This window comes from Podarcis liolepis, assembly GCF_965112155.1.
Source record: "Podarcis liolepis genome assembly, chromosome: 1".
Lineage (NCBI taxonomy): Eukaryota > Metazoa > Chordata > Lepidosauria > Squamata > Lacertidae > Podarcis > Podarcis liolepis.
The window spans coordinates 92,230,482-92,257,528 of record NC_139554.1 but is presented as its reverse complement, the minus strand read 5'-3'; the positions used below and the strand labels follow the sequence as shown (position 1 = coordinate 92,257,528).

Genomic DNA, 27,047 nt, shown 5'->3' with positions numbered 1-27,047 from the left:
TAATGGCTTTATAAAATTGAGATATACAGCTATAGTTTGTATTTGAAGCTGTCTATTTTTATTATGGGTGAATAGCACTTTAACTTATGAAATTCTTTAAAAAAGCTAGAGAGCAATTTCTGTTTAGTTAACATTAAAAAAACACACAACAGCAACACCTTTTTGAGGACTTGGCATTCCTGGCAAACATGTGGTCAAAATTACGCCCTTGTCTGTATCTCGGAAACTTGTATTTTATTTAGTGCATAGTTTCAAAATGACCTGCGTCAAGTTCAGAGGAAGATGTAACGTGAACAATATGCAAGTAGATTCTTTATGCATGTGGGATAACAGATGTGTTTCTCCTGGAGATATTTGAAGGGTTTCTTGGCTTGTCTCATTTGATCTGTTGAAATAAACGCCGTTTTGTCTGGTGAATGACATGTTCTATCTTAAGTATATCGTGCAGAGTACTGCTGGCATCCTCTCTGGTTCCTGACCCCTTTTGAATGTGTTGCTCAATTTGTTGGGGGCTGGTGTAATGTATCATAAGAAAAGTCAAGGAAAACAATCCCTTTAATTGTATGCTTATACAGTACTGCAAAAATGTTTAATTCAAACTTTTAACAGTAAGGATTACCTGCCTTTAGAGAACATCCCCCCCCCTCCCCGTGTTGCAACAGGAAACCACCTTTAAGGATTATCTGCTTCATTTCTGTATCAAGAGTGACTAAGTCCTATTTGAGTATTATTCCCCTCTCCCTAACAGAGCTCTTGGGTAAAATGGCTTCGTAGTTTGAAATTGAAATGATGAGAGTTTGCAAAGCTTTTGGTCAAAACATATTCAGTGGAAGGGAAACACTTTCCAAAAAGTGTCTAATTTCCACAGATGTGGAAAGTATTATTATGGCTAGTGCCTAACGGTAGAATCTCACAACACACATACTTAGCAATCCTTGCCAAGGCTCTGATCTAAAGGCAATCTAAGGCCAATGGGGATTGTTCCCATTAGCTTTGTCGCCATTTAGCTGTGATTTTGGCAAGGCAGCCGGGTACTGTTTGGCAAAGTATTGAGGTAACTGTGGCTAATATAATCAGCACTGAGCAACACCTCCTTGGCCATCATATGCTTTTAGAAAAGGTCTATCAAGCATGGTTACAGTGCTTGTAGAAGGCGTTATAGAAAGTGCAAACCCCAAGAGGTGAGTGTGATCACCACCTTGCTTAGAATTTCTCACTCTGCATGGTTTATCATGCACATCTATGCTTATTGATAGCACCTATATTTATATAAATTTATCTACAGAAATATCTTTATATAAATACGTATGTGTACCTCTTACTGGTGTTCTTACATCATATTGGTAAACAATGAGATGATTTTTAGTGCAAATTGGCCTCTCAGGGTAACTTTATAGCAATTTGTACTACATCAGTTTAAGCAGGAAACATTAGTAAAGGAAAACAGCCATGCAGTGTAGAAGTAGGAAAAAACTTGCGGTAATGGACAAGAAACCAATTTCCCACTGTGACACAGTGATACATATGGTCTCTTCAAAGCCACTCAGAACTAGCCCTTTGATAAATGAATTGCATGAACATCCCTACCATAATGATGTCAGCATGCATACCTGTCTCGGTTCTTATTCTAACCTGTTGACCTAAGTGATCAAAATTAGGAATGGATGACCTTCTTTAGCTCATTTAAACAGGTTTGTCTGGCACTTATACTGCAAGGTATTAAGAGTCCACGGGTCTTGCTATTTTGTGTATCTTCTCTTTCTACTGTCAAGATACAAAATTTTCTTATGCAAATATCTTTCTCTCAACTATAGTGCAGTTGGTAGGTGGGTAGGCCTTTTTCACTGGGATTCATAGTAACTTTCATTGATTTTTTCATACTTTCCCAGGAGTTGGTCACCTCCATGAAGTATGAGCAGTTAATGATTAATTAGGACAATCAATAGATTAGGTAATGGCTTTGAGGGGGGGGGGGATAAATATTTGGCTGCGACCCTAAACACACTTGGTAGGGAGTAAAACTCATTGACTTTGCTGGGTAAAACATGCATAGGATTGTGCTGTTCATTGATCTAAAAGTTAAAATTGTCATATGCATGACAAGGTGGTTCTCTAGTAAATATGCATCTTTATATTTATTTTAAAATATTTTTCTATTGAAAGGTAACATAATTTCAATGCAAGTTATATAATATTGAAGACATATTCTGTAGTTTTACTTTCACTATATATTTTAGTATCCTATCAAGCAGGATTTTATTTGATGACTAGACAAATTAAAACTAGGCATCACAATTCAAGAAGGACGGTTGACAAATGGGAAACAATTCAGTGGAGACCCAGAGGAATGACAAGCAGCCTTCTCCAACCTGATGCCCTCAAGGTGTTTTGAACTACAGCTCCCATCATCCATGACCATTGGCCATGTTGGCAGGGGCTGATGGGAGCTGGAGTCCAACAACATCTGGAGTGCAAGTGGGGCAAGTGGGGAGGAGTTGCAGGAAGCGTGGAGCTTTTGCTACGACCAAAAAGATTGAATGGAAATGTTGACAGTTATCTAACATGAAAAAGGGTGTTAGGAAGAAGAGGGCAAAGCTATTGTTTACTCTTTCTGCTATGGAAAAGGCAACAAGCAAATTGGCTTAAGCTGCGGGACGAAAGGCTCACAGTGGATATTAAACATTTACTTGTCATAAGAGCAGTTTAGTTGTGTGAAAAACAGCCTGAGATAGTTGTAGAATCTTTCACCTTCGAAACTTCAAGGAAGAGCAGGAAGCGACTTGGTGTGTGTCCAGACTGTGCTCACCGTGTCTGTATGTCCAGAGTCTAGTTTATTTATTTAGCAAGATTTATATACCCCTTGACTGTTAAAAAACCCTCTAAGTAGTTTACAAAAAGAATATAACATTAAAATTAGCAATAAAAACAATTAAAAACAAGAATAAAAAAATTCAAAAGAAAATTAAAATCAGCAATAAGTCAAAAAGGGGTTAAAGCACATGTGAACTTTTTTTGCTGCTGCATCACACTGTTTAGGCATGTGGTCTACAAAGAGCCCTAGAGCCTTTTCATTCACATGTACTGCTGGCAAGCCATATGCCCCCAACTTATATTTATGCAGCTGTTTCTTTCTGCCTAAGTGTAGAACCTTACATTTATCCCAACTAAAATTCCTTTTGTTAGTTTTTGCCCAATTCTCCAATCTGTTAAGGTCATCTTGAATCCCACCTCTGGCATTAGCTTATGGCATTATTGGCCAGTAGGGCAATAGGGCATTGCAAACTTGCCCCTCGTCTGCTAATATTCCCTTTATGTGTGTCCAATTAGCTCTGCCTCCTTGCTACCTACCCTGTCTTGCAAATAATTTTGGAATATATATGAAAGTCAAAATTACTGCTGTTGCTAAATAAATGAGCAAAAATGAAATCTTCCAACAATGCTTGATGAGCATAACTTTGTTCTGATTGTGGAAACTGGGTTTTTGGGATACAGAATTTTGATTTGGGAGTGAAATGTAGTGAAAATCCAGTTGAATAAAGTGAAACAATCCCATTTAAATTGGTTTCACAATCCAAAAACTCAGACTGGCACTTATAACCTATCTTTCTGCAGTGGACTGCGGAAAACCACAGTCACGATTATTTTGTAAAATGTTAAATTTCATCAGTATCAGGGACTTAACTCTGTTCAGCAGCTGTCTAGAAAAGCTTCAGATTGCAAAACCCAAGGATTCCAAATCTATTCCTTGCACTCTTTTATCATCCTTATGTATCTGTATCCCCCACTTTATTAGAACAAAGCTCATCTTATGTGTTGTCTGTCACGTCCAGAATCCAAAATTCAAAAGAACAGAAGAGGCCCTGTTAATGTTGCTTCTGAACAATCTGCCCTGCTACATCTAACCTATGGCTTTACTGGAAACATCTGGACATCGCTTTTGTTGTTTAAAGCCTTTGAGAAGCCCTGCCTTACTTGAATGGTGACCCTTTGGTGAAAAGAATGCATCGGGCCCACAGAATGAAGGAAGGATATAAAACAGATTCAAAACTCTTTGGGGGCCAACCTTGCTAGTTACTTACAACTTGTGAAGTTAAAACTCTTTGTTTTCCTGCAGAGATGTATTGCCCTGGCCCACCCCAGCTACGGAAGGCACATGTCTGATAGTTAAGTCTTTACTGACAAAAGAAGCACTTGCAGCAACTCTTGCGGTGCTCTAGATGCACACATGCACACATGCCACTAAGCAACAGTCCACCACAGATCTGCGCCCTGTGGAGCAATTGTAGTAACAGTGAGACCCCACCCCACCTGCCAGCTTATATAACCCTCCCCTGATGGTTGTGTGCCTACAACCTGAGACGTCTCCTGCATGGAACTTCCTACTCACTACTCTTCCTGCTTCAAGCCCTTCCTGGTTTTAGGGTTAGGGTGAGGAGATTGTCTTATAGAAGGCAAGCTGGCTCACTGCGGGACAGCTGCAAGAGTAATTCTGGCTATACACAATTTACACCTATAAGCACAACCCTTGGAACCAAGCCCTCATGTTATTATGCAAGTTGCCTGTTGTAGACACATTATGTGGAGAAACTTGTCCTTGTGAATTGTCTGTCAAACTTGGCAGCATCACAAGTGCAACTATTCTAGTGGAGAATGACACTTGGTAGGTGGGTAGCCAGTAGTCACAACCTAGTATGCTTTCTAATATGGAAACTGGTTAGGATGACTTACTTGAAAGGAGGTGAGGCAACAGTTCTATACAGAGATGGTGGGAGCCATGCCTTGAACAAAAAAGGTGATGATGACCTTGAGCAATTGGTCTTAGGTACTATTTCAGTGCTGTGACCCAGTCTCCTGACCTGGTTACCGGCATATAGCTATCAGATTAGCATGACATACCTTAGGCTTAGTTCCAGTGAGATCAGATATAGGTAGAAATGCACTGCCAGCCTTCCAGACGTTGCTCCAGAATGTGTCCATGGGCATCTCAAATTGGTTCCATGTGATCTCTTAAGTCCTATAGAGCAAACGGAAACATCTTTATGCATAAAGGAACAAATATATGTACCTAAAGGCTATCAACATAGTTAAAGATGCCTTCGTTTTTACTTGGGTACCCTAGTGTGATGCTAGAGCTCAGCTTGCCCATGGTTTCCATATCTTTGAAATGCAGGTTGCAATGCCTTCCCCCTGCATGCTTTCAGCTGGCATTGAGAGGTTTAATCCATTATTGTGTGTAAAGGGCTTTAAGGCCCTGGGTTGGGTAGAAAGTGCTATTTAAGAGCTTAGTGGTGCTATTATTAAAGCAGTTTATGGAGCTTACAGTCATTGACTACAAGGCTGAAAACAAGTCTATACTCAGTGGCAAATTTCAGTTTGTTCAAGAAAGACTGGTCCTCCTGCTGTGCTGTTATCTGCCTGGCATTGACTTGTTTTGAATATATGTACCTTACAAGAACTGTTGGAAATGAAATTAGCTCTTTAAACACAGGGAACTTCAAGTTTTTTCAGGAAGCTTCCCCTTTTCTTAAATATAGCTGAGATCACACAATATCCTGACAAAGAATCTTTTCCCAAGATGAACTGGGTAATGGCACATGGAGGTAAGTGCAAGTAGTCATATTGGGTGAATTACAGAATTGCTGTAAGGCTCCAAACTCCAAGTAAAAGATCCTGTGTTGAGGGTTAGCTCTCTAAAATCAGATATTCAGACAACATGCAACTGACATTTACGGTAAAATCATCGTTGATTTTTTAAGGAGTTGGATTATATTTTCTAGGTGGATGCCTTTATAATAAGGAGATTTAGCAAAACTTAGGTTGTTCCTGCTTTGTGAGTTTTCTCTACAATAATGAAAAATGGCAGTGAGATGCTTGCAGTTGCAGACATTACATGTCTGTACACAACAACTGGGCTTAACATAGTGCAGTTGGAATTTAAATGTTCTCAGTTTGCACTCCACCCCCCAGCTGTCAGGACAGAACTATATGGGAAGGCAACAAATCTGAGCATTTAGACATTAATATATCCCAATGCATGGAGGGAGAAGAAGCAGGAGTTTCATTTTTTAAAGCAACATGGGTGAGGAGAGCAGAACCCTCCCTGTAGCGTTTCATGAACAACTTTAGTACAGGAAGTGTTTTTGGTTGGGAGAAAAGAGAGAGAGTGCCTGTGGAGAGGTAAAGAGTCTGTGGGTTAGTGTTATCCTTTTCACTCCTATCCTTTATCGCACCTGCATGTGTACTCACTATGAAACCAGCTGGCCTATCCACTGGAAAATTTGGTTTGTCACATACTCTGGGACTCATGCAGCCCTGCAAATGTCCAGTCTGTCTAGGGAAGGCAGCTGATGAAGAGACAGGATCCCTGCACCTTTAACAGTCGTTGTGTAAGCTACACCTGCTGAAACGGCAGCATATTTGTTAAAGGTGCAGGAGTGCTGACCTCTTCTTTTTCATCTGGCCACCCTAAGTGTCTGCAACACATAGTATTATTTTTGAGCCAAAGAGCCTTAAGTTCAGATATTTCGTTTAGTGAGGCTTCTTTTTTGTTTTTGTTGTTGTTGTTGTTGCTTTCTTCAAAGGGACTTCCAGAGGTGTGATTTCCTTAGTAATCTCAGTGCTTTTTGCATGTCACCAACATGTTGATTGAGACACATGCCAGGCATCCAAAGCATATCTGCACAAGAGACTAAAGCTAGTTTCATAGTCATTCCCTTGTCCTAGGAAACTTCGCATTTCACTCAACTAACAATTTCCAGTAGACTTTGGGAGAGACTCTGATGGTTAAAGAGATATAAAACTGGTGTTTGATGGTTTTATATGCCTGTACAAGTCAGGTCAAATGTGCTGCTTGCTTTTAGTTCATTTCTACCATTCTAGCAATAGCTCCCAAACTGCTGTCATGACAGGTACTATTTCTTTAAGATATTGCCTATTTTACTACCAGGTTTTCAGCTACTATGCTGAGGAACCTATGGGCCAATTCTCTGCACATTTACTTGGAATAGGTTCTCCAGGGCTTACTTCAAAATAAGTGTGAGTGGAATTACCACTTAGAAAACATGTACGTGATGGAGGAGAAATTCAATTTGTTTCCACTCAAAGGCAAGGCTAACCTAATTCATACCCTGAAACACAGCCATCTTTTGAAATTCACACTTCTTTGAATTTTGCAATGCAGGTCTCCGGCGAAGCAATATGTACAGAAATGCTTATAATTGCCGTAAAGTGTGCATATATGGAAATAATATACAAAATTGCATTAAATTAGGGGAAATTGTTTTGCAAAAATGTGATATCAGGGCAAATTGCATAGAAAAATGTGTATTAGGGGAAACTCACACTAAAATGCTGATAAATTTTTGTGAGGATTTTTTTTTTAAAATGCAAAGACTGGAAAATGAGATAACCTGAAATTGAGATTCTCCCACGCTCGTTTTATAGTTAATCACACTGATCTCTGTGGCCTTACTTTTGAGAAATCATGCACCTTGCTTGGTCCAGAAGCACCCTAAACCTCAGTTTCTGGTCTGTAAAAATGAGAATGACTGTAATCTAACATAATGGTAGCAAGATAGCTGCTGTACCCAACAAGCAGAAATTAATGCACTGAAGGAATGTTGCCTATTTTCCATCCCATCTCAAATGACATCTAACTTTGTGGTGAGACAAAGGGAACCAATGCAAAGTTTTCCATGTTCCTGCATGAAACTCAGGTGTTTGCTTGGGAAAGAATGCATGAAGGGAGGCAGTCTGGAACTGGTAAATGGTATTGGGAGAAGGAGGACTGAAGCTACACAGAACCACCACCAGAAGTGTGTATTCAATGGGCCTTTCCGTAGTTAAGAATAAATTCTATGTATTATAAGATGGGACATCCGGCATAATCACTAAGACTTAAATTGCCCTATAACATCTTCAGATTGCTTCCTCCTTCTGTCATGGTGTAGAATCATAACATATGTTTCTGATGCAGCTGGAGTATTTGCCACCACAAATGCCTATGACTCCCTCCTCGCTTCCCTCTGGATTCTCATGTTCTGCTTACCATATGGATCTCCCACTTGTTTCAATTTCCATTCTGCTTTTGTAAAATAGCTCTTGAGTATAGAAGATTGCCTTAAAAATGTGCAGTGTGCTTCACATTTTATCTGCTCTTTTAAAAATTATTTTAAAGCTAGCAGCTGTACTTTTTTCCTCCTCTTTGGTCAATACTTGATTTGCTACTTCCTAATCTACTGTTTCAGATTAGGCATGCAAGGATGTCCTGGTTTAAAATTCATTTACAGTACTATTCAGCTGGGTAGTATTCAGCTAAAGGCTCACCCCCACTTACTTTTTGCCCTGTGCTTCCCAGGCAGAGGTCCACCCTTTCCCAGTCCTTGTCCAAGAGCTTTTTCTTTTTCATTTTGCCCTGCCACTTTCCCCAGGAAACCCAATCTGCACCACTGACTTGGAGCAAAGAGCCATTCAGGTTTTCTTTGACTTGCTGTTTGCTTTCATGGTGGAAGTGGTGGGGAAAAGAAAAGTGCTTGGACAAGGACATGGAAAGCCCAGACCTGTGCCTAGAAACATGGAGCAAAGTTAAGTGTGGATGAGCCCTAAGTTTTATTTGGAATAGACCCATTGAAATGAATGAACATGACTAAGTAGGCCCATTAATTTCAGTGGATCTAATTTGCCCTTTATGTAGAACTCAGTGGTTTAATCAACATTAATACATCCATGTAATTTGCACTTAAAAATCCAGCAATATCTTAACCACTTCAGGCTTGCCAGAGAGATATTAATAGTGGAGTTCTTATGCATGTCATTGTCTACTCAGAAGTAAGTCCTTGAGTTCAATAAAACTTACTCCCAGGGAATACAATTACAACATAAGATTGAGCAAGAAAATACGTTCTTTAGGAAGCCATGGGCAGTGTAGCCATACCTGCCACGGTTTCCAGTTAGAAAAACAGAGAATGAGTTCTGTTGCTCTTCAGCCCCATTGGGTATAACCACCTTTGTTTACCTACATTAATTTTTTTTTAAAAAAAAAGTCTGTGCATGCGCAGCCATGTTAAAAAATGGTATCTAAAATTGAAAATTGGAGATGAAAAGAGTGGTGGCGCCTGATAGACTTGGCACAAGGCTACTTTTAAAATCAGCTGTGTCTCTGCCAAAGCACGGAATTGACAGGTATGTATAGCTGCATTCCTAGACTACAATTCTGCTCTCTGAAGAGTGATGGGGTCTGTGCACGAGACCACTAGATTCTTAGAAAGATTATAATACAGTGCATATATCTGTATGTATAATGGTCGATTCCTAACAAGGGGCCCTGAAATTGCACCAAAGACTACTTACTTGCTGCATTCTGAGTTTTTACAAACATGGGTGAAAACATGCTTTCAAGGCCCTTCCTACAACTTTTATTATTACTTGTCAGCTATATACTTAATTTTTTTTGAAAATAAATAAATCTATATTTCCACAAGCCTGTCATCCTAACACTGGCAGGATGTGTTATGGCGTTGCACCTTCCTTACAGACATGTTACTCGAAAGCAAGTTGTAAATTCTTCTGCTATAACTCCATAAAAACCTCTGAAGTGGTTAATAGTGTTGCAACTTGGAGGTTCTTCCTATCCCTCTAAATCCATGTATGAATCTGGCATGTTGAAGAGCTGAGGAAAAATAATTGAGAGATTGTTGTGTCCCTTGATTCAGCAACAGTTTTATAGATAAAAGACAAATCTCCAGGTTTCAGCTTGGCAACTCTAGTAGTAAATGTTCTTAATGACGTTTTATATTGCAGTCCAGAGGGAGGGAAAGAAGGTGGCTTTCTTGAGGTTGCACTGTAATAAACCACACAAGTTTTACGAGGGGAGCCTTTCCTTGTTACTAATCCTACTAGAGCTGTGCAAAATAGAGCTTAGACGGACAATGCACCAGGTGGCAGTCATTTGACCTTACCTAAAGTAGTGCAACACTTAATTGTTCAGCTGATTAGCATAAAGAAGTGTGCTAAGAAGGGATTGCGGCAGAGAGAAGATGGGCGTTTGGTATGCCTCAAAAGAGAGTCTGGAATCATGTACAATGTGTAGTATTGGGGTACTTTTTATGAAGCAAATGTTTAAAAGTGCACCTTTTAAGAATGATATATTTACTGGCGTTCCTAATTGGGGAACGGATGCTGCTTTAGGAGTCAGAGGGTGGAGTGTCAGATTAGTAGAGATGGCACACACATGAGGCAGGATAAAGTGCCCACCTCAGATGGCAGAAGTGCAAAAGGCAGTGCTCCGCCACCACGGGGGAGATGTGTGGTGTTGCCGTTCGTCTCCCCTACCCATGGGCAGAGAAGCCTAGTGGGCAGCAATGCTCTGAGGGGCACCCTGACTCCCATCAAGCTCAGCAAGAACTGGGGTGTGACTGTCAGAAGTGGGGGGATGCAGTGGGGGAGCAGAAGGCAGCATTTCCCGTTTTGCCTTTGGTAGCTAAATGGGATGGGCCACCCCTCCAGATATCTTCTAATCTCAGAGCTCTTGATTCCTTTGTGCTCTGCATCTGAGCAGATTACGCTGGCTCTCTCAATAAGCCAAGGCAAGCTAAGGCTCCTCCTGTACCCTTACAGTTGTGTGGAAGTGGGAAATTTTTGAAAGCTGCATGCAGCTTCTCATACAGAGGTGAGTGAAGCTAAATCAGCTGAAATGCTTTTGTCTTTCCCATTGTTAAAGGTAGAGGTATTCTTGTCCCTTTTGCAACTAGTCGTCCTACCTTGTGGGTGTAAAGTAACCAGGATAATAACATTTCTAGCAGCATTTTTGCCGAGTTTTCTAATATATGTTTGGGCCAAGCAGGGACTTACTGAATTTTGTTATTAACATTTTAAAATGTGAAATACAGTAGTTCAGTGGCGTAGCGTGGGGGGTGCCAGGGGTGCCAGCCGCACCGGGCGCAACATGGGCAGGGGGCGCGCTCGCACTAGCAGCTCTCTGCCCCTACTAAAATCCACGGCTTGGCGAGGAGGTCGCGGAAGGGGGAGAGCGAAGCCTTCTGCCGCGGGCCAAAAAAGGAGAGGAAGCCGGGCGGGCGGGCTGGCTGGCTGGCGGGGGTCTGGCTGCGCCTGCTGCTGCCTTTGCCGCTGCTGCCGGGGCTTTGACAGCTTGGCGAAGCGGAGGGAGAGGAGCTTTATGGTAATTGCGGCTCTCTCTCCACTGGCCGCCTGGGTAGTGAGCCGAGCCGAGCAGGGAGTCTGGCGAGGGGGCGGGAAGAGACTTTTCCACCTCGCCTGGTCAAAAAGGAGAGCGGAGTCTCCTCAGGGCACCCTCAGGCAGGGCAAGGCAAGCAGAGCGAGGAGGAGAGAGAGGGGAAGTGGGGGGGGGGAGCAGCCAGGAAACGCTGCGGTAAGGAATGAAAAGAGGCAGCTCCAGGAGAGCGCGGGGGAAAGAGAAGCCTCGCTGCTGCTGCTTGGGAGGGTAAATTACTGTACTTGCCTTGCCCCGGGTTAGGGGGCGGCGGGCGCAAATTAATTGCCTTGCCCCGGGTTAGGGGGCGCAAATTACTTGCCTTGCCCCGGGTGCTGATAACCCACGCTACGCCGCTGCAGTAGTTACATATATACAAGCAACAACCAGTGTGCTTTTCTTTCCCATTATTAAGGAACAATACAAAACAGCAGCAAAAATCCACATTGCAGTGCTGTGGAATGAAGTATAATAATGATAGTAATTATAATAATTATAATAATAATAATAAATAATAAATTTAAGCTGTAAACACTGGCTGCATCTAAGTTCCGTCTTTCACCTCTTTTTTCTGACTGGGGCAAAGGAAACCTAATGTAATCAAACAGCTATGTAGGAAGCCGACGGTACATATTTACCTCCTGCCGCAAATTTATGGTGAGAGCAGCTAGTTATGACTTAATATTTTTGTTTCCTGCCTTTATTTCTGCATGTAAAGAGGCCGAAAGTGAGGGGAGGGTGTGAAGGCAGTGGGGCTGGGCTGCGGTTTCCTGACAGAAAATGCTTGAAATGTGTTCAGCTTGTCTCAGAATTAGAAAGATTATGGCTCATAGTGTGAGAATTTGTAAGGATCTGTGTTCTTTTTAGAAAGGATTATGTTGTGCATCTGTATTTTTTTATCTTTTTGTGTGGATGTTGTGCCATATTCAGCATTGTAATTATAGTTAATGTAGTCTTTGCTTGAAGACAGGGTTATCTAAAGAGCTGCTGTGAGGGAATAATCTGCTATTTAAAGAATGTCTAGTTCAGGGATTGTCAGTCTGTTTGGGCGTATTATGAATTTTGTGAAGGTGGGAGCGCTTGTCCCAAAATAGCTGCTTTGGGGTGGGAGTTGTGGCCACAACAAACAAACAAACAAACAAACAAACAAACAAACACAACAACCGTATGCTTTAGATGGTCTCTCATCCTGGAGACCATTAACCAAATTATGACAGGCAGGAGAAACGGCCAACCAGGGAATAATGTGGGTGGCAAATAGAAAATTGGAAGTTTCGCTAGGAGATAGGGCCTGGCTACGGAAGTAGCTAGGTACGCTTAGAGATTTGGTAGGCAGGATAAACCTGTTTAATTTTCTGAGGAAAAGGTCCCCAAAAGAGGATAGAGGTACCTTTACAGGAAGAGTAAAAGTGGAAAGCCCCATTCTAGGAGGAGATAATTTTGATAGAAACACTTCTGTTGTGGATAATTAAAAGTAAAATTGTTCTTTCAACCTGAAACAGCAAATAAGTACTATGCTTTTAATTGTGACACTTCCACGCTTTTTATCCCTCTTTGAGTGCTACTTAATAAAAGTACAGTTTTCATTTCCATCGTGCCCCAGCTTTAATTTACACCTAGGTGAGGGAATAAGTAGTCACAGGGAGCTTCAGTATCAAGAGTCCTTGTAAGTTTATATTTTACCTTAACACATATGGAGAATCTCTGAATTCTTTGTTGTTTTAGGCAGGGAATGGCCAAGATTAAATCAACCCAATCATGTTGCCCTGCTCCCATCTTCACTGAGTGTGTCACTATGCTTACTAAAGGAGGTCAGCTACATTTTTCTTTCTGGTCCTGATTGTGGATATCATACAGTGTTGTTTTTACACATGTACACCCATTGATGTTGTTGCTTCTAATGGCATTAGGGAACATTTCTCAGTACCAGGAAAAATATACAAGGTGGTCACACCACACTCACTCTCATTTCACAGAAATTGCTTATATTGCACTGTAACTCTCTTTCTAGCAGGCCTGGAGACTTACTTTCAACAAAAATGGTTTAAGAGTGCCAATTGTGGATTCATAATTAAATTTTGAGCAAGTCCACCACATATGTAAATCTGTGCCAGGGATTAAGCAACCTCTCTAGCATAATGGTGGAGTAATGTACTGATGGTATATTATGCGTGCAGGCATAATGTGCCATCAGTGTTAGAAACTGAGATATGAAAGCTAGAAGCTAAATGGCACCTTAAATGTAAGTTATGGGCACTGCAACCGAGTATCTAAACACACTTTTTATAAAAAGAATACAAAGCTGAAAATGAATGAACTGCAGCTAAAATGTTTGTTCATCATCATCATCAATCTTTATTAAGGTCCAGAGACCCAGTAAATCGTTACAAAGCAATACACAATTCATACAGCCTACCCCCAGGTTAAATAAGCATTTTGTTCAGAATATAGGGATCATTGGTTCTTGCAACCACTGATAAAAACTTTGTCACTGCTAATGTTCTAGCATTTGTCCGGTCTTTCAATAGGAACCTCACATAGTGAGCCTCTGATTTTCCCGGGAAAGGTACCGTTACCAGCAAAGGTAGTATCAGTTCAGCCCTGGCTTGCTCATATTTTGCACAGTGTAACAAAATATGTTTTATGGAATCGATGTCTTGAGCACACGAGCAAAGTCTGTCCTGGTAGGGAACTCCTCTCAACCTACCATCCAACATTGCAGAAGGAAAGACGTTTAGTCTGGCTTTGGTGAAAAGCCTTCGATAGTTTGGTACTGTCAGGTTTTTAATGTAAGATGTTAACTTAAAGACATGCCCATATTGTACTCCTACTGCCAGCGGACTACAGACTGCGTGTGATCAAGATCGCAAGTCACTGTGTGCATTATCCCATAACCTTTGCTTTAATGTTAATTTTTCACATGGTCTAGTCCTCATCTGAAGACTACAAAACCGGCTGGAAGTGGGGAGCCAGAAAAATGTACTCCTTTCCTTCCAGCAGTTCCAGTTTTAATCTGAAATCTTAGGCATAGTACTGCGCCCAGAGCTCAGAAACTGCTCACATTAATGAAATTCCCTGTCATGAAACGTGCCTAAAACAATGGGAGTTTCGAACGTTGTGTATCATCTGTAGACAACCTTTATCATACCTTCTTGAATTTGTTTAGATGCTGTAGTGATTATAGGTTTATTCCAGTAAGCTTTCCAAACATCATCTTCAAATTCTATGTTCAAATCAGTTTTCCATACCTGTTGGAGGTTAAACATACCGTCTCCATCTATATCAAATACCAGTAGATGGGGGTCAGATGCTTTTAAACTAGATTTTCTGAAGCAGTTTACTCTTGTAAGGATTTGCTTTATTTTAAAGGCTAGTACCCATGTTACATTTCCCATTTTATGACCCTTCCACGTTAGAACTGCAGGTGACCCTACATGGGGTCCCAGCTAAGTTGTTCAGACTGCTTAGCTTCACTGTGACTGCAGCATCATGTGCCTTGGACATGCATTAAGAGACTGTGCCCTGGTTTTAGTGACTCTGCTGGAACTACTGCAAATATGAATGTTCTGGACTGGTGATGTACATTCAAAGTTTCCCTTGAGAATTGCCTGCTTTAGAACTGTAGGCATTACTTCAGTACAGTGGTACCTCAGGTTAAGTAATTAACCTGTACTTCTGAAGCAAAGTTCTTAACCTGAAGCACTATTTCTGGGTTAGCAGAGTCTGTAACCTGAAGCGTATGTAACCTGAAGCGTATGGAACCCGTGGTACCTCGGGTTAAGTACTTAATTCGTTCCAGAGGTCCGTTCTTAACCTGAAACTGTTCTTAACCTGAAGCACCACTTTAGCTAATGGGGCCTCCTGCTTCTGCTGCGCCGCTGGAGCACGATTCCTGTTCTCATCTTGAAGCAAAGTTCTTAACCTGAAGCACTTTTTCTGGGCTAGCGGAGTTTGTAACCTGAAGCGTATGTAACCTGAGGTACCACTGTAGCACATTTGAATCCCTTATTTGGGATTTCTGACACTTTTTCCCTTACCAAAAGCAGCCGTAGCAGAGGAGATGTAACTCTTCCGCCCCATACCATTTTCTTTCTGAAAATCAACCCCTCCCCCAGCTGCTGTTTATATCATTATTAAAATAACATCTATTTTGGCCAGTGAGGAGTAATTGTTCCTGATTTAAGGCTACAAAATAGGAATAGTAGGAATAATAGCATAGTATAGAACTGTGGGGTCTCTTCAATTAATAAAGAAAACAGATTAGCATTCCTTAAAAAGAAAAGAGGAACTAGAATACGAGACATGAGGCCTTTGGCAATTCTCCATCTCACTTTACATCCACCATGATGGATATGCTGTCATGAAAGTGACTGCATTGCATATTTGGGGATGGCTAAACCTTGGAATATGATTTCTTAAGAAAAACAGACTTGGCAGAGTGGAAGACTGGAATATAAGCCTTCTCATGTGAAGTTCCACTCACCCTCTTACTTTAAAATTATGGACATGAGTATGCATTACAGAAGACGCCAGAGTTTCTGTCCACTAAAAGACACCTATATGCTGTATTACTGATATTTCATCCATTGAAGGTCTTGGGTGCTATGCTTATAGGGTGCAGGTAGGCTTATGGATAGTGACACGGGTGGCGTTAAACCACAGAGCCTAGGACTTGCCAATTGGAAGGTCGGCGGTTCGAATCCCTGCGGCGGGGTGAGCTCCCTTTGCTCGGTCCCTGCTCCTGCCCACCTAGCAGTTCAAAAGCACGAAGTGCAAGTAGATAAATAGGTACTGCTCCGGCGGGAAGGTAAACGGCGTTTCCGTGCGCTGCTCTGGTTTGCCATGCTGGCCACATGACCCGGAAGCTGTACGCCGGCTCCCTCGGCCAATAAAGCGAGATGAGCGCCGCAACCCCAGAGTCGGTCACGACTGGACGTAATGGTCAGGGGTCCCTTTACCTTTAGGCTTATGGATGAAAATATTTTTCTTTCTCAGGTGTGGGTAATGCGCTGAATTTTTCAGTTAGCAGCTGGTGGGTGGAGGGTAGCAATCTTTTACCTAGATTTCAGAGCACTCATGGAGAATTTGAAAATGGAATCCAGGTGCCTTTATGCATTCCTTCCTGTAAGCCAGATTCTATCCCATTCCGGCATTCCAGCCTTTAGCATGCTTGTCCTCACCCCAGTGTCACCTCTGTAATAACTTAGCATTAACAACCTGTGGTTGTGGAGCCCCTGGCATTCCTCATGACAAGGCATGCGATAGCTTGGAGAAAAGCATTGGAGCTATAGTTGTGTGTGTGCACATTCAGATAGGGGGAAACAGAGGCTCTGATTGCTCAGCTGCAAGGTTCTCTAGGTTTTGTGACTTCACAGGACAGAATAGACTAGGTAATGTTTAGTAATTGTACTGTGTCTTTTGAAAACAATTATATGTGTGAAAAAATCAAAGTGGATTGTCTACTTTTCTTGGGACAGTCTCATGAATGGGATCCAACTGTGATCTCAGACTTTTATTTTACTGGAAAAACAAGAAGGGATATTAATTTCTTGACTTAAGGTCCACATTTTCCTCCCTGTGAACTAGTGCTTTTGTCCTTTCCCTAATAAATTGATAATTGCCTAGAACTGCACAAAGTTGTTGATGACTATTTTTTGTATTCGTGGCTATTGCCTTATAAATGTCAGCTGATGAGGACAGAGGTTTCGCTTGCTGTTTCGCATACATTTCTGAAACTATTGAACATGTAGCATGCCAGAGACCCCTACCTTTTCTTTTAATCGTTACGTAAGTCTTGTCCATTAAAAATTCATCACTTACCCATTTTAATAACGTTGTACACTACTGAGGTAGAAAACATTTTTCAGCTCGAGGTTCCCATTCCCTTGTGGGAAACCTTCAAAGGGCCAAAACTGACGAAATTGGATGAAGCAATGAACATAAATGTTAAATTTGTACAGTAAGCTAATCTGTATACTCTCACACATCTACTTCTAACTTCCAAGCAAGCAGGCAGGCAGGCAAGCAGAGTTATCAAAGTTCAAGGACACATTTGAGTTAGGCAAAAACACATTGGAACAAGGCAGGGCTTGAGGGGGTGGTGGCCTGGGGAGAGCTCTGAAGGCTTGATAGGCCTCAGGGGGCTTGATTTGGCCCCCATCCTTGATGCTGATGTTCAGTACACCCGGTGTCACCTGGATAAGGCTACATTCACACACCATATATTTAAAACACTGATATCATTTTTAAAAAGTTATTGTTTCCACCAAAGAATTCTGGGAATTGAAGTTTGTTAATGGAGCTGCGGCCCCCTTCCCCTCACAGAGCTACAGTTCCCTGATTCCTTGTGAAGAGGGAGTGATCGTTAATCCACTCTGAGAATCATGATAGAAGTTGCTAGAGGCACTTGGGGCAGTGGCCATTACATACCTGAATATAAAAAGAAAGTTCCATTGGTATGTCTGCTTTGCTGGCATGTAGATATCCAGCTGCTTAGTTACCCAGGTGGCCAAAAAGCTTAATTTGTGTGGTATTGCATGTTTTAAACATTTTAACCTCTGTTTTCCTTTTTAAAAAGAGATTCCTCCTGCTCTTACTGTGGAGAAAATCTTCATCAAAAAATTATTTTAGCAGCCATTCTTCTAGTAGGCCTAGATTTCCCTGCTTGCAAAAGGCAAGAGAGCCTTGAAGTCAGTGCAGGATTTAAGAATTGCATTACTAAAATTTGGAAATAGCTGCTGCAAGACACTTGAGGGACCAACAAGTAGATGCAGGGACTGAATGAGACTGAGAGCAACAAGAATAAAAAGCAAGTCAGAGCATGGTTCAGTGGGGTCTAGAATTCATATTGTTGATGAGTGGCGCCACAGCAAGGCAAAAGCTGTATTTGATTGTGTGGAGATTTATAAGGGGATTCAGTGGCTGGTATGGGATCACTATGACTTTGACCTAGCAGACATTAAAAATCACAGAGAAAAAATAATCTGCAGCTTTCCAAATGCAGCTGCATAGTTGTTTCTGAAACTCCTTTCCTGATGATTTGCCATCACATTTTGTGAAATCAGTTTGTATAATCAGTGAAAAGAAAAGGCACAACTACTGTAGGCATAATTCTAGGCTTTTGGTTCATTTCCCTTCCCCATTGTGAGGCTTGCTGTTGCAAAATTGTTTATAGTACAGTTAATTCTTGTCTGTTCTGTCCTGGAAAAGCCATATAAATGGAGACAGTCCATCTTTAAAACCACACTTTTCGTCTAGACGATTGTATTTATTTATTACTGATGCAAGTAGTTTTCAGGTTGCTGGATTCCCCTCCACCCCTTTCCCATTAAGCTCTTGTGGTTATTATTTCATAGTTGCTTTAGCTTGGTTATTCCTCCAGTTTTTCACACACAAGGAGGGATCAATTATTTTATGCGTTCAGTTTCTTTTAAAAAAAATTCTCATTGTTCTTGCAGCCAAGGGGTTTCCAGAGCAACGGTGTCCTTTTCCTATAGGTTTAATATCTTCTTATTGGGCATAATCCTGCAAAAGTTGAGCACGTTTAATTTGCACTGATTTGGATGAAAGAGATTTAACACTTCAGTGTTCTGAGAAACAATTGCCTGTTTTCAGCTTTCATCCTACTTGCTTCTCCCTCTGAAATAAATAAGACTTGGGTATTTAATTTAATTTTCTCTGTGGTTTGACAGTGTCCCTATAAAAGTAATAACAGGCATTTGTACTTCCTTGTTTTTCATCTGCTTTTAAAGCTCTTAGCATGGGGGATGTGAAACTGGTAACGACTACTAGGATCTCCAAAGCCACCTTGACCCTGGACCACTCCTCTCTAAAGTCTCCTGCTCCAACAGAAGCACCGGCGTTTACTTTACCTCCAAGGAATATCCGGGTGCCACTTGGAAGCACAGCCAGGTTTGAAGGAAAGGTAAGGCAAGCTTTCTAGGTGGGTGCTTGGGGCAAAGGGGGACAAGAAAGTATCCCATGTTGAACTCAGGAACATGGAGGGTCATGTTCACAGCAGGAAAAAAGTACTCAGCAGGAGTACCATTCACCAGTGTTGTGCACTTGAGAAATTGGAAAACAGCCATTCTGAATTAATCATTTACCTGGCAAGAGCCTTTGGTGCACAATCTCAAATGACCTAAAGGTGTCTCTTCCTTGAATTAAATATATGTGTAAAAATAATATGATTGTCTACAATCTGTTATGAACAGCTCAAAATGAGCCCCACCAGTATGTGAAATAGTAGGCTGCTCACTATATGGTACTTTAATGTTTATGTTTGTATCCCATCCTTCCATTGAGCTCAAGGTGGCATCCACAAATGTGCATTACCTACACTATAATAAGCATTTGAGGTACCGTAGGTTAGGCTCAGACAGGGTATTCCTAGCTAGAGTCCACAGTGATAACTATTACACTACTGTTTGCCCACGTGTGACTGTCAGCTGATCCTAACACTGAGTATTATGCTTTGCATTCGTGTTCTTTGGAAACATATGTACCAGCATATTTTGCGTTATGAGGGTTCGTCATCATGGGTAATTTACTACTATACAAGTTTCATTCTCTGCTTTTGTAGACTGAAAACATGTAGGTTCAGACAGTGACTGGTCCAGTGTCATCCAGTGAACTTCATGGCTAATCAGAGGCCAACCTAAATTTGTTTTAAAATACCTGTCTGAAACTACTAGCAATGCAGCTTTTCCCACTGATGATATTCCCTATAAAAGTTACACAACCTGTCCATGATATGTACAGATGGAGTCATTATTTTACATATTGGATTTTTTTGTTTCAGTAGGTTATGCAATCACACCTTTGTATCCTCAATTGTCCAAGACATAACACTGTGTATGTGCTGTTCAAAACAACATCTCTTTCAATATTGCAGCAGCAACAACAGAGAAGTCCCTTTTAATAACTGGCTGCGGACCACTTGAATGGGGTATATATTTCAACTAAGAGCTCTAGTTGCATGCATTTCACCTGGGCTATACTTTGGCAGGTTCTACTGTTAATAAATATGTCCTGTTTCAGTTTGCCACAGGTGCTTCTACACTTGAAGACGAAGAGCAAGTCTTTAAGAATAGTATCTAGTCCAGAATTATGTTTCAGAAAGTCTGAATAACATATATTCTTATTTTTGGGGGGGGGGGATTTCCACCAACACTTTGCTTTTCAAGCAAGCTGCAGCTGTTATTTCCTGCTAAAATACTAGCTCAAACTGTTTTGTATCCAACCAAATCATTGCAGGAGCCCAATGACTTTCACCAGCACAACCTAAGTTCCTTTCCTACTCTCTATATGCCCCTGTACGCGCCCCCCATCAACTGTAGGAGTTCCCCAACCTGTTCTGCTTTGTGAGCGGAAGTTGTTTCGCTTGTACAATGGCCTATTGGATTCACTCCTCTGATAAGTATGTGGAAATTAGTCCCATTTGACATTAATGGAATGTCTTCCAAATAATTTGTTTCCACTTTATTGAATGAAGGTCTGGGGGTTTTCCATATTTACTTTTATTTATTTGATGATTGCTGTTCTTCAGGTAAAACTTCTCAGGGCTGCTAAGAATTTTAAAACAGTAAGTCCATAAAACACTGGGTTGTATTCAGAGCTGTGCAAATAGAAGGCAAGCTCATGCAGTGGGTTTTCGTCCTTCCCCCTTCTGCAGCTTCCTGAATTCTCCACAAACACCTCTTCATATGGTTGTGTGGGGAGGGACCTACCAAACATTGTGTCATCCAGTGCTCAAAATGGGAAGAGGAAATTACTTAAAATGGGGGGGGGGGGTTCCACTAGCTCCATTGTTTGGTAGCCCTCGCTAACTCTGGAGCAAGGTTAGATATCTTTGACTACCTAAAGTGGTCTAATAATGCTTCAAATGTATATGCTTCAAATGTATAATACAGATGGGATCTGCTGTAACAGATCAGCACAAAGGCTTCAAGCCCAGATCTTTGCTTGCTCTATTGGATTTCTGTTTATGTGGAGAATTTTTTAAAAAACATATCTTGCTCTCTGTATTCTATTTGCTTACTCTGCCTGTATGGAAAGACCAGGTGTAATTATGTGTAAGGTGGGAATTTGACTTGGGATTGCCACATTTGACCAAGTTTGTTTTTAATTTGATTGATAGCATTTACTGAAGTGCAGCTGTTACGGTACCTATAGCTATATAAAGTTTTCTATCAGAAAAATAAGGAGCAGATGCTTTGATGGATGGTTACTGATACTTGGCTTAATCACACAATATAAATATTAAACTCTACTTGGGCTAAAACAAAAATGGCTAGACAGGAGATTTTCTTCAAAGAACTCTTCCGTACTGGAATTTATGTTATCAGAAAGAACAAACATTTTGAGACTCCAAGGCAGGATATAAAGTTGATATTGTAAAGATCTTATATTCTCATTTTAAAAAACCTGATAAAAATCCCACAGAATCAGATCTCTGTTATTTTCCCCAGTGTACGGTATATGACAAAATAATTTGCATGGAAGCAGAACTTGAAAGAGAAGAAAAATGCAGAAGTTAAAGTGACCTCATAAATCCAGGGCAACTGAAGTAGAGGTGAAGAACAAAATACTGTGTATCTTTTTAAAAAAGCAAAAACCTACAATCTTTCTGATAACATGGATAGTTTCTTTTTAAAGCAAGATGTGTAGTGTGTCTTTTTCTTCATTAAGAAATTTCTCCATGAATTTACTAACAATAAAAGGAAATGTTTTGTGTTATTCCATGTAGAACATGATGTTGTCTCTCCCTAAATCCTGGCCCCTGGGAGGGGGAGTTATTGTTTTCATTTGTTACTATGTTATTTTTGTGTTTCTATATTGTAAACCGTCCTGTGATTCTAGGATGAAGGGCGGTATAGAAATTTAATAAATAATAATAATATGCTTCTGAGCTCTTTGTAACTGTGCAGAATAAGGAAGGGGGAAGCTCATGACCCTGAGGCTCATGCATGTAATGCTAAACCACAGTTTAGTGTTACATACAAATTAGATCAGTGCATATGAAAGTGCAAAAATGACCTCCACAAGAGACACAAGGTTTTTAGCTATGGCTTGTCTGCTTCCTTGATATTGGGAAATTCTTATTGCTGATATTTTAGATGACAGAACCATGGTAAGTTGCCTTATGGAAGTCCAGTACAGTGGTACCTTGGTTTACGAACTTAATCCGTTCTGGAAGTCCGTTCTTAAACCAAAGTGTTCTTAAACCAAGGTGTGCTTTTCCATAGCAGCGGGGGACTCAGTTTACAAATGGAAAACACTCAACAGGAAGCGGAACATGTTCTGCTTCCAAGGCAAAGTTCATGAACCAAAACACCTACTTCGGGGTTTGCAGCGTTCTTAATCCAAGTTGTTCCTAAACTAAGCTGTTCTTAAACCAAGGTATCAACTGTATCATCTTCTTTATACTACTGTTGTCAGTAATAGGAGCATTACATGTAGGGATGCCAGCTAGCCACTGTTTTACTGGTCCTGCTACCTCACAATGACGGGTACTTTTTAAAAGGACTGGTTGCAGACAACTAAAAAAAAATTTTTTTTTAAATAAATCTGACTGCTTGCTTCCAGCTTTGAGTGGGCAGCAGACCAATGCCCAATAGAAATTACAACTCTAGTGGATTTTTAAAAGATTACTGTATAGACAATGTGCATTCTGTCCAAGGAAAGAGAAATTTAAACCTTGTGGTTTCAAGGGAAGTACTGCAAAAAAAAAAAGCTAAGAAAATGACCACTAGTCCATAGTGTCTAGAAGCGAGAGCTGGGTCTGATACTATATTCCAGGTAAAGCATTTTGGAAGAGTCTTTAAATCAGCAGAAGAATTTTTGTTTGTTTGTGTGTAATATTTCTTTAGAATGGACCTGTGAAAAGGCACCATTCTTTAGAATTTACAAGTGCAGCCTGCTACAAAGTTTTCTATTTTCTCCCTTAATGATCAATTGGTGTTCTGTTCCCAGTCATCACCACTTGGCAAAGTGAGATCACTATTAGAACTGAGATCACTATTAACTATTTTTCCTAAAGGTTTTTGTACTTTTGAAAACCTTGATGTGCCCTGAAGCTTGACGGTACCTTCTTCTTGCTTGTGGGTTGTGTTTTGTTGGCTACACAAACAACGGCACACGCAGCTGTACATTGGAAATAGAGGCATTCTGATCTATGTTTGTGCTCTCTGGCATGGGTGATAGCTTTAACTCCCTCTAAATCAGTAGGCTGTTGAGAACTTGATGCTAACCAGAACAAAGCTATCTTTGCAATACAGGCATTCTTTTGAAGTGTATCAGGAAATGGGAAACCTTACACTGCTCTGAACCTGTGCCTGATATTAGGGCTGCATGTTGTCTCTGCCATGTCTCAGGAGAAAGACAGTAGCCTGGCTGTATGAGGAGGTATGAAGATGATGAACATGGTTCTTTTTTCCAGTCTAAAATTCATTTGTCATTCATTTATTTATTAGTTTGCTTAGTTTAATTATAATTTTTCTGGAGAGGGGGTACTTTAAGGAACCAGTGTCTCATTTATGCAACTGTGAGACATTTTTGATTCCTGCATAGGAAAAACAGAAAAATTCTAATGAGTACGAAATCTGGTGTATAGCCCTTGCTGTCAAATAATTAGTGTGCCTGTACTGCAAAAAGCTGGGTTACCAGAAGCCACTGGTAAATGATTTCTCAGTGCACTTAAAACATAATGCAATCCTCACCTTATTGTTCTTAAGGTCCAGGACACCAACAGATGTTGCAAGAGAACCAGTATTATGGCACAGGCTTATAGCAGGCCCACTATAGGGACCCACTAAGCACTTTGAGAGAAGACATGCTTCAGCTGTGCTTTAAATGCAACCTGTGTACAACAGCAGTTCCCAAACTTTTAAAGTCATAGAGTTGTTAGTTGATGTTTTATCATATAGCAAAATTTTGATACAAACTTATTTTTCCCCATTGAAAGTCATTAAAAATGGAAGTTAAATACAGTGGTGCCTCGCAAGACGAAAAGAATCCGTTCTGTGATTCTCTTCGTCTAGCGGTTTTTTCATCTTGCGAAGCAAGCCCATTGACGGATTAGCGCTATTAGCGGCTTTTAGCGGCTTATCTGCTGATCGGATCAGCTGATAAGTGGCTTAGCGGCTTAGAAAAAGGGGGGGAAGGAAGAAAACCCCGCAGGAACTCGCAATGTATTGCCGTCTTACGAAGCAAGCCCATAGGAAATTCATTTTGCGAAGCACCTCCAAAATGGAAAACCCTTTCGTCTAGCGGGTTTTCCGTCTTGCGAGGCATTCGTCTTGCGGGGCACCACTGTATTGTTTTCTCAAAACACTAGTGTTGCACATACATATCTTTGGCATAAGGACAATATTTTCACCTAGCACCTACATAGACACTGAACCGAATGATAGTAGTATTGATGATGGAGGGTACCTTTAAGCATTTGGACACGTTAAACATCAAGTTTCACTTCATTCAAAATGTTACATTCCCCACTAATTTCAGAGAAATAAGGAACTTACTTAACTACGTAAACAAAAACCAATAACAAAAAACAGAGTAAGGCAAAACATTTGAGAACGAATTCAAAGCAGGTATTGTAAATCAACAATATGTTACATACATACATGTGCTAGTTAGAACTTATTTTTACAGTTGAAAAACCAAAAATGTCACTTGGCATTGAAAAAGAACGATAAAGTATAGCTTGGGAACTTAGATTCTAATGAGCGGTATGGGACTGTTTTGATTTGCACAATGTGGCTATCACTTGTTAAATTTGGGACAGCTGCAGCCAAATACCTGGCTCTGCATTGAGGCATGATCTGTAGTTTGTTTTAGTAGCTAGATAGGCAGAGAACCCTGATTGTACAATAACAGCCCCTCTTTGAACGACTCTTCAATATGCACCCTCATTGGTTGTGATGCAGCAGGAGGCTAGGAGGTGCATAACTTCAGTGATGGCACTCTGGCTGTGGAATACTCTGCCTAGAGCAGTGTTTCCCAACCTTGGGCCTCCAGCTGTTTTTGAACTACAATTCCCATCATCCCTGACCACTGGTCTTGCTAGCTAGGGATGATGGGAGTTGTAGTCCAAAAACAGCTGGAGGCCCAAGGTTGGGAAACACTGGCCTAGAGAGGCTCATTGGTGTGAATCTTGCTGTTATTTGGTTCCAGGCAAAGGCCTATTTATTTCCCTAGGACTTTTATTATGTCTTAGCTTTAAGTCGTTTTTATGCACTGCAAATGCTGTATACATGCTTTTATTGTTGTAAAACATTACCTTTCTTGTTTTGAGCCACCCTGAGAGTTGCCTGTAAATACCCTGGGTTGCCTGTAAATACTAAATTGCTTGTAAATGCTAAATTGCCAACCTCACATCACAGACTAAGAGATGACAGCTTATCAAAAGCCACCAGCAGAGTCCATGGCATGATGAGATTTAACTGGAGAAACCTTTGGTTCATAAAGCATTCTTAGCCACCATGTTACACTAGGAGCTCAAGATCTTTATGCCTACTGAAGAACTTCGTAAAGCTTGAAATCTTGCAAAATTTATTTAGTAAAGATATTTTTTTAATTTAAACCTAACAACATTTCAACAGGGACATTGTGATTAAACTATCCGTTCCAAAAAGGGACAGAAGAACCCCAATTTTACAGCATAACACAACAGCTTATTGGTTTCTTTCTTGAGTTGCTTCTGGTGATTTTTTTATTTATTTTTTTGTCCTAGTGGGTTTTGCAATACAAACCTGCTGTTGTTCTTCAATAATCTCTCTTCCTGTGCCAGAGGCTTTTCCTGAAATGAATACTTGAGCATATAATAATTTTCCGGACAGATTCCTGAACTGATTTGATAAGCACTGAAAGTAGTTCCTGGATTATTTGGTGTGCTGATGCTTGGAAATAGCTTGTACTGAAGGACCTAACCTGCAAACATTCTTTTAGAAATTTCATAGAAAATATGTGTGGAAAATTGCAGGTGCCCTGGGCAGCTCCTCAAGTTTCACTTGGAACTAATGCTATTTTATTTCACAAATTTAAATATGTCATGAGATAGTGCAGGCATGCAATTTTTGTCATCCACATTTAAGCATTATAAATTTCTAATGCCTGGTATATATTCTCCAGTAATTCACAGGTTAATTTTGGTTAAAGGCATTCTTAGTCTAATGTCTGACAGCTTTGCCCTTCTTTGAATGGGCAAAATATTCCAATGTGCGTTCCCATAGACAATTGACATAGCTAGTCAACAACTCTCATGACCTGGTATCATGTGATGTTGCTTTTTAATGGGGGAGAATCCAGCAGCTAGCTGGAAACACAAAGTGGGAAATGCTGCAGAAATATAGGCACAGATTTTGCTCAGCCCTACTTTCTTTTCAGGGTTGGTCAAAGGAGGGTATAAAAGTTCCACCTGTTCAAAGGATTGCATAAATAAATGACATACTGCCGAGAGCTCTGTAATGCTTAAAAAGGAAGATAGATGTTGCCTGCAGCGTAATGATTTATCATGACAGTTTACCAAAAAGTAACCTTTTGCTATAATTCTGTCTGAGACTTCTGCTAAAAACACAAAAGAGCATTTTTAATGTCCTGCATCTATGTGTCCATTATGAAGACATGCATTTCCCTCCAACAACCTTCTTGCAACTCAATTCTGAAAAATCTGGTATTCTGAAGGGACACAATTCTGTGATAAAGACCAAGCAAGCCCTATTTGGGAACAATTGAAGTCCTGTGCCTTTTAATATTATATATAACACTTGATTCTACAGCAATCACTGAGCATTATAACTGTATAAATGTGAGAACA

The 27,047-nt window shown here is 40.6% G+C and overlaps 1 protein-coding gene and 2 long non-coding RNA genes across 16 annotated transcripts in view; 2 read left to right on the top strand and 1 right to left on the bottom strand.

The window, feature by feature from the left end:
- The window catches only part of MYLK (myosin light chain kinase), a 170,560-nt gene that overhangs the window by 26,254 nt on the left and 117,259 nt on the right, over positions 1–27,047 (top strand). For 8 of the 12 annotated variants that reach the window (XM_083487817.1, XM_083487820.1, XM_083487819.1 and 5 more), the window contains one exon: positions 18,979–19,151. The exons of 3 other annotated variants lie outside the window; for them this stretch is intronic. In XM_083487817.1, coding sequence (XP_083343943.1) covers positions 18,987–19,151 — 165 coding nt within the window. In that variant the 5' untranslated portion in view covers positions 18,979–18,986. Of the gene's footprint in view, positions 1–10,540; positions 10,667–18,978; positions 19,152–27,047 lie in introns of those variants that run through there. One more of the 12 variants, XM_083487814.1, reaches the window with a different exon arrangement.
- LOC310701293 lies at positions 42–17,277 on the bottom strand. Of its 3 annotated transcripts, none has more exons than XR_014522978.1 (3): positions 17,048–17,277; positions 4,897–5,014; positions 42–512 (listed from the first exon to the last, which is right to left on the bottom strand). It is a non-coding gene; the product is annotated as an uncharacterized lncRNA (long non-coding RNA). The 3 variants fall into 3 exon arrangements; XR_014522979.1 differs by lacking the exon at positions 17,048–17,277 and adding an exon at positions 12,911–13,021; XR_014522980.1 differs by lacking the exon at positions 17,048–17,277 and adding an exon at positions 11,866–12,355.
- Positions 20,077–22,127, top strand: LOC310701434. The gene is made up of 2 exons (XR_014523046.1): positions 20,077–20,174; positions 21,697–22,127. It is a non-coding gene; the product is annotated as an uncharacterized lncRNA (long non-coding RNA).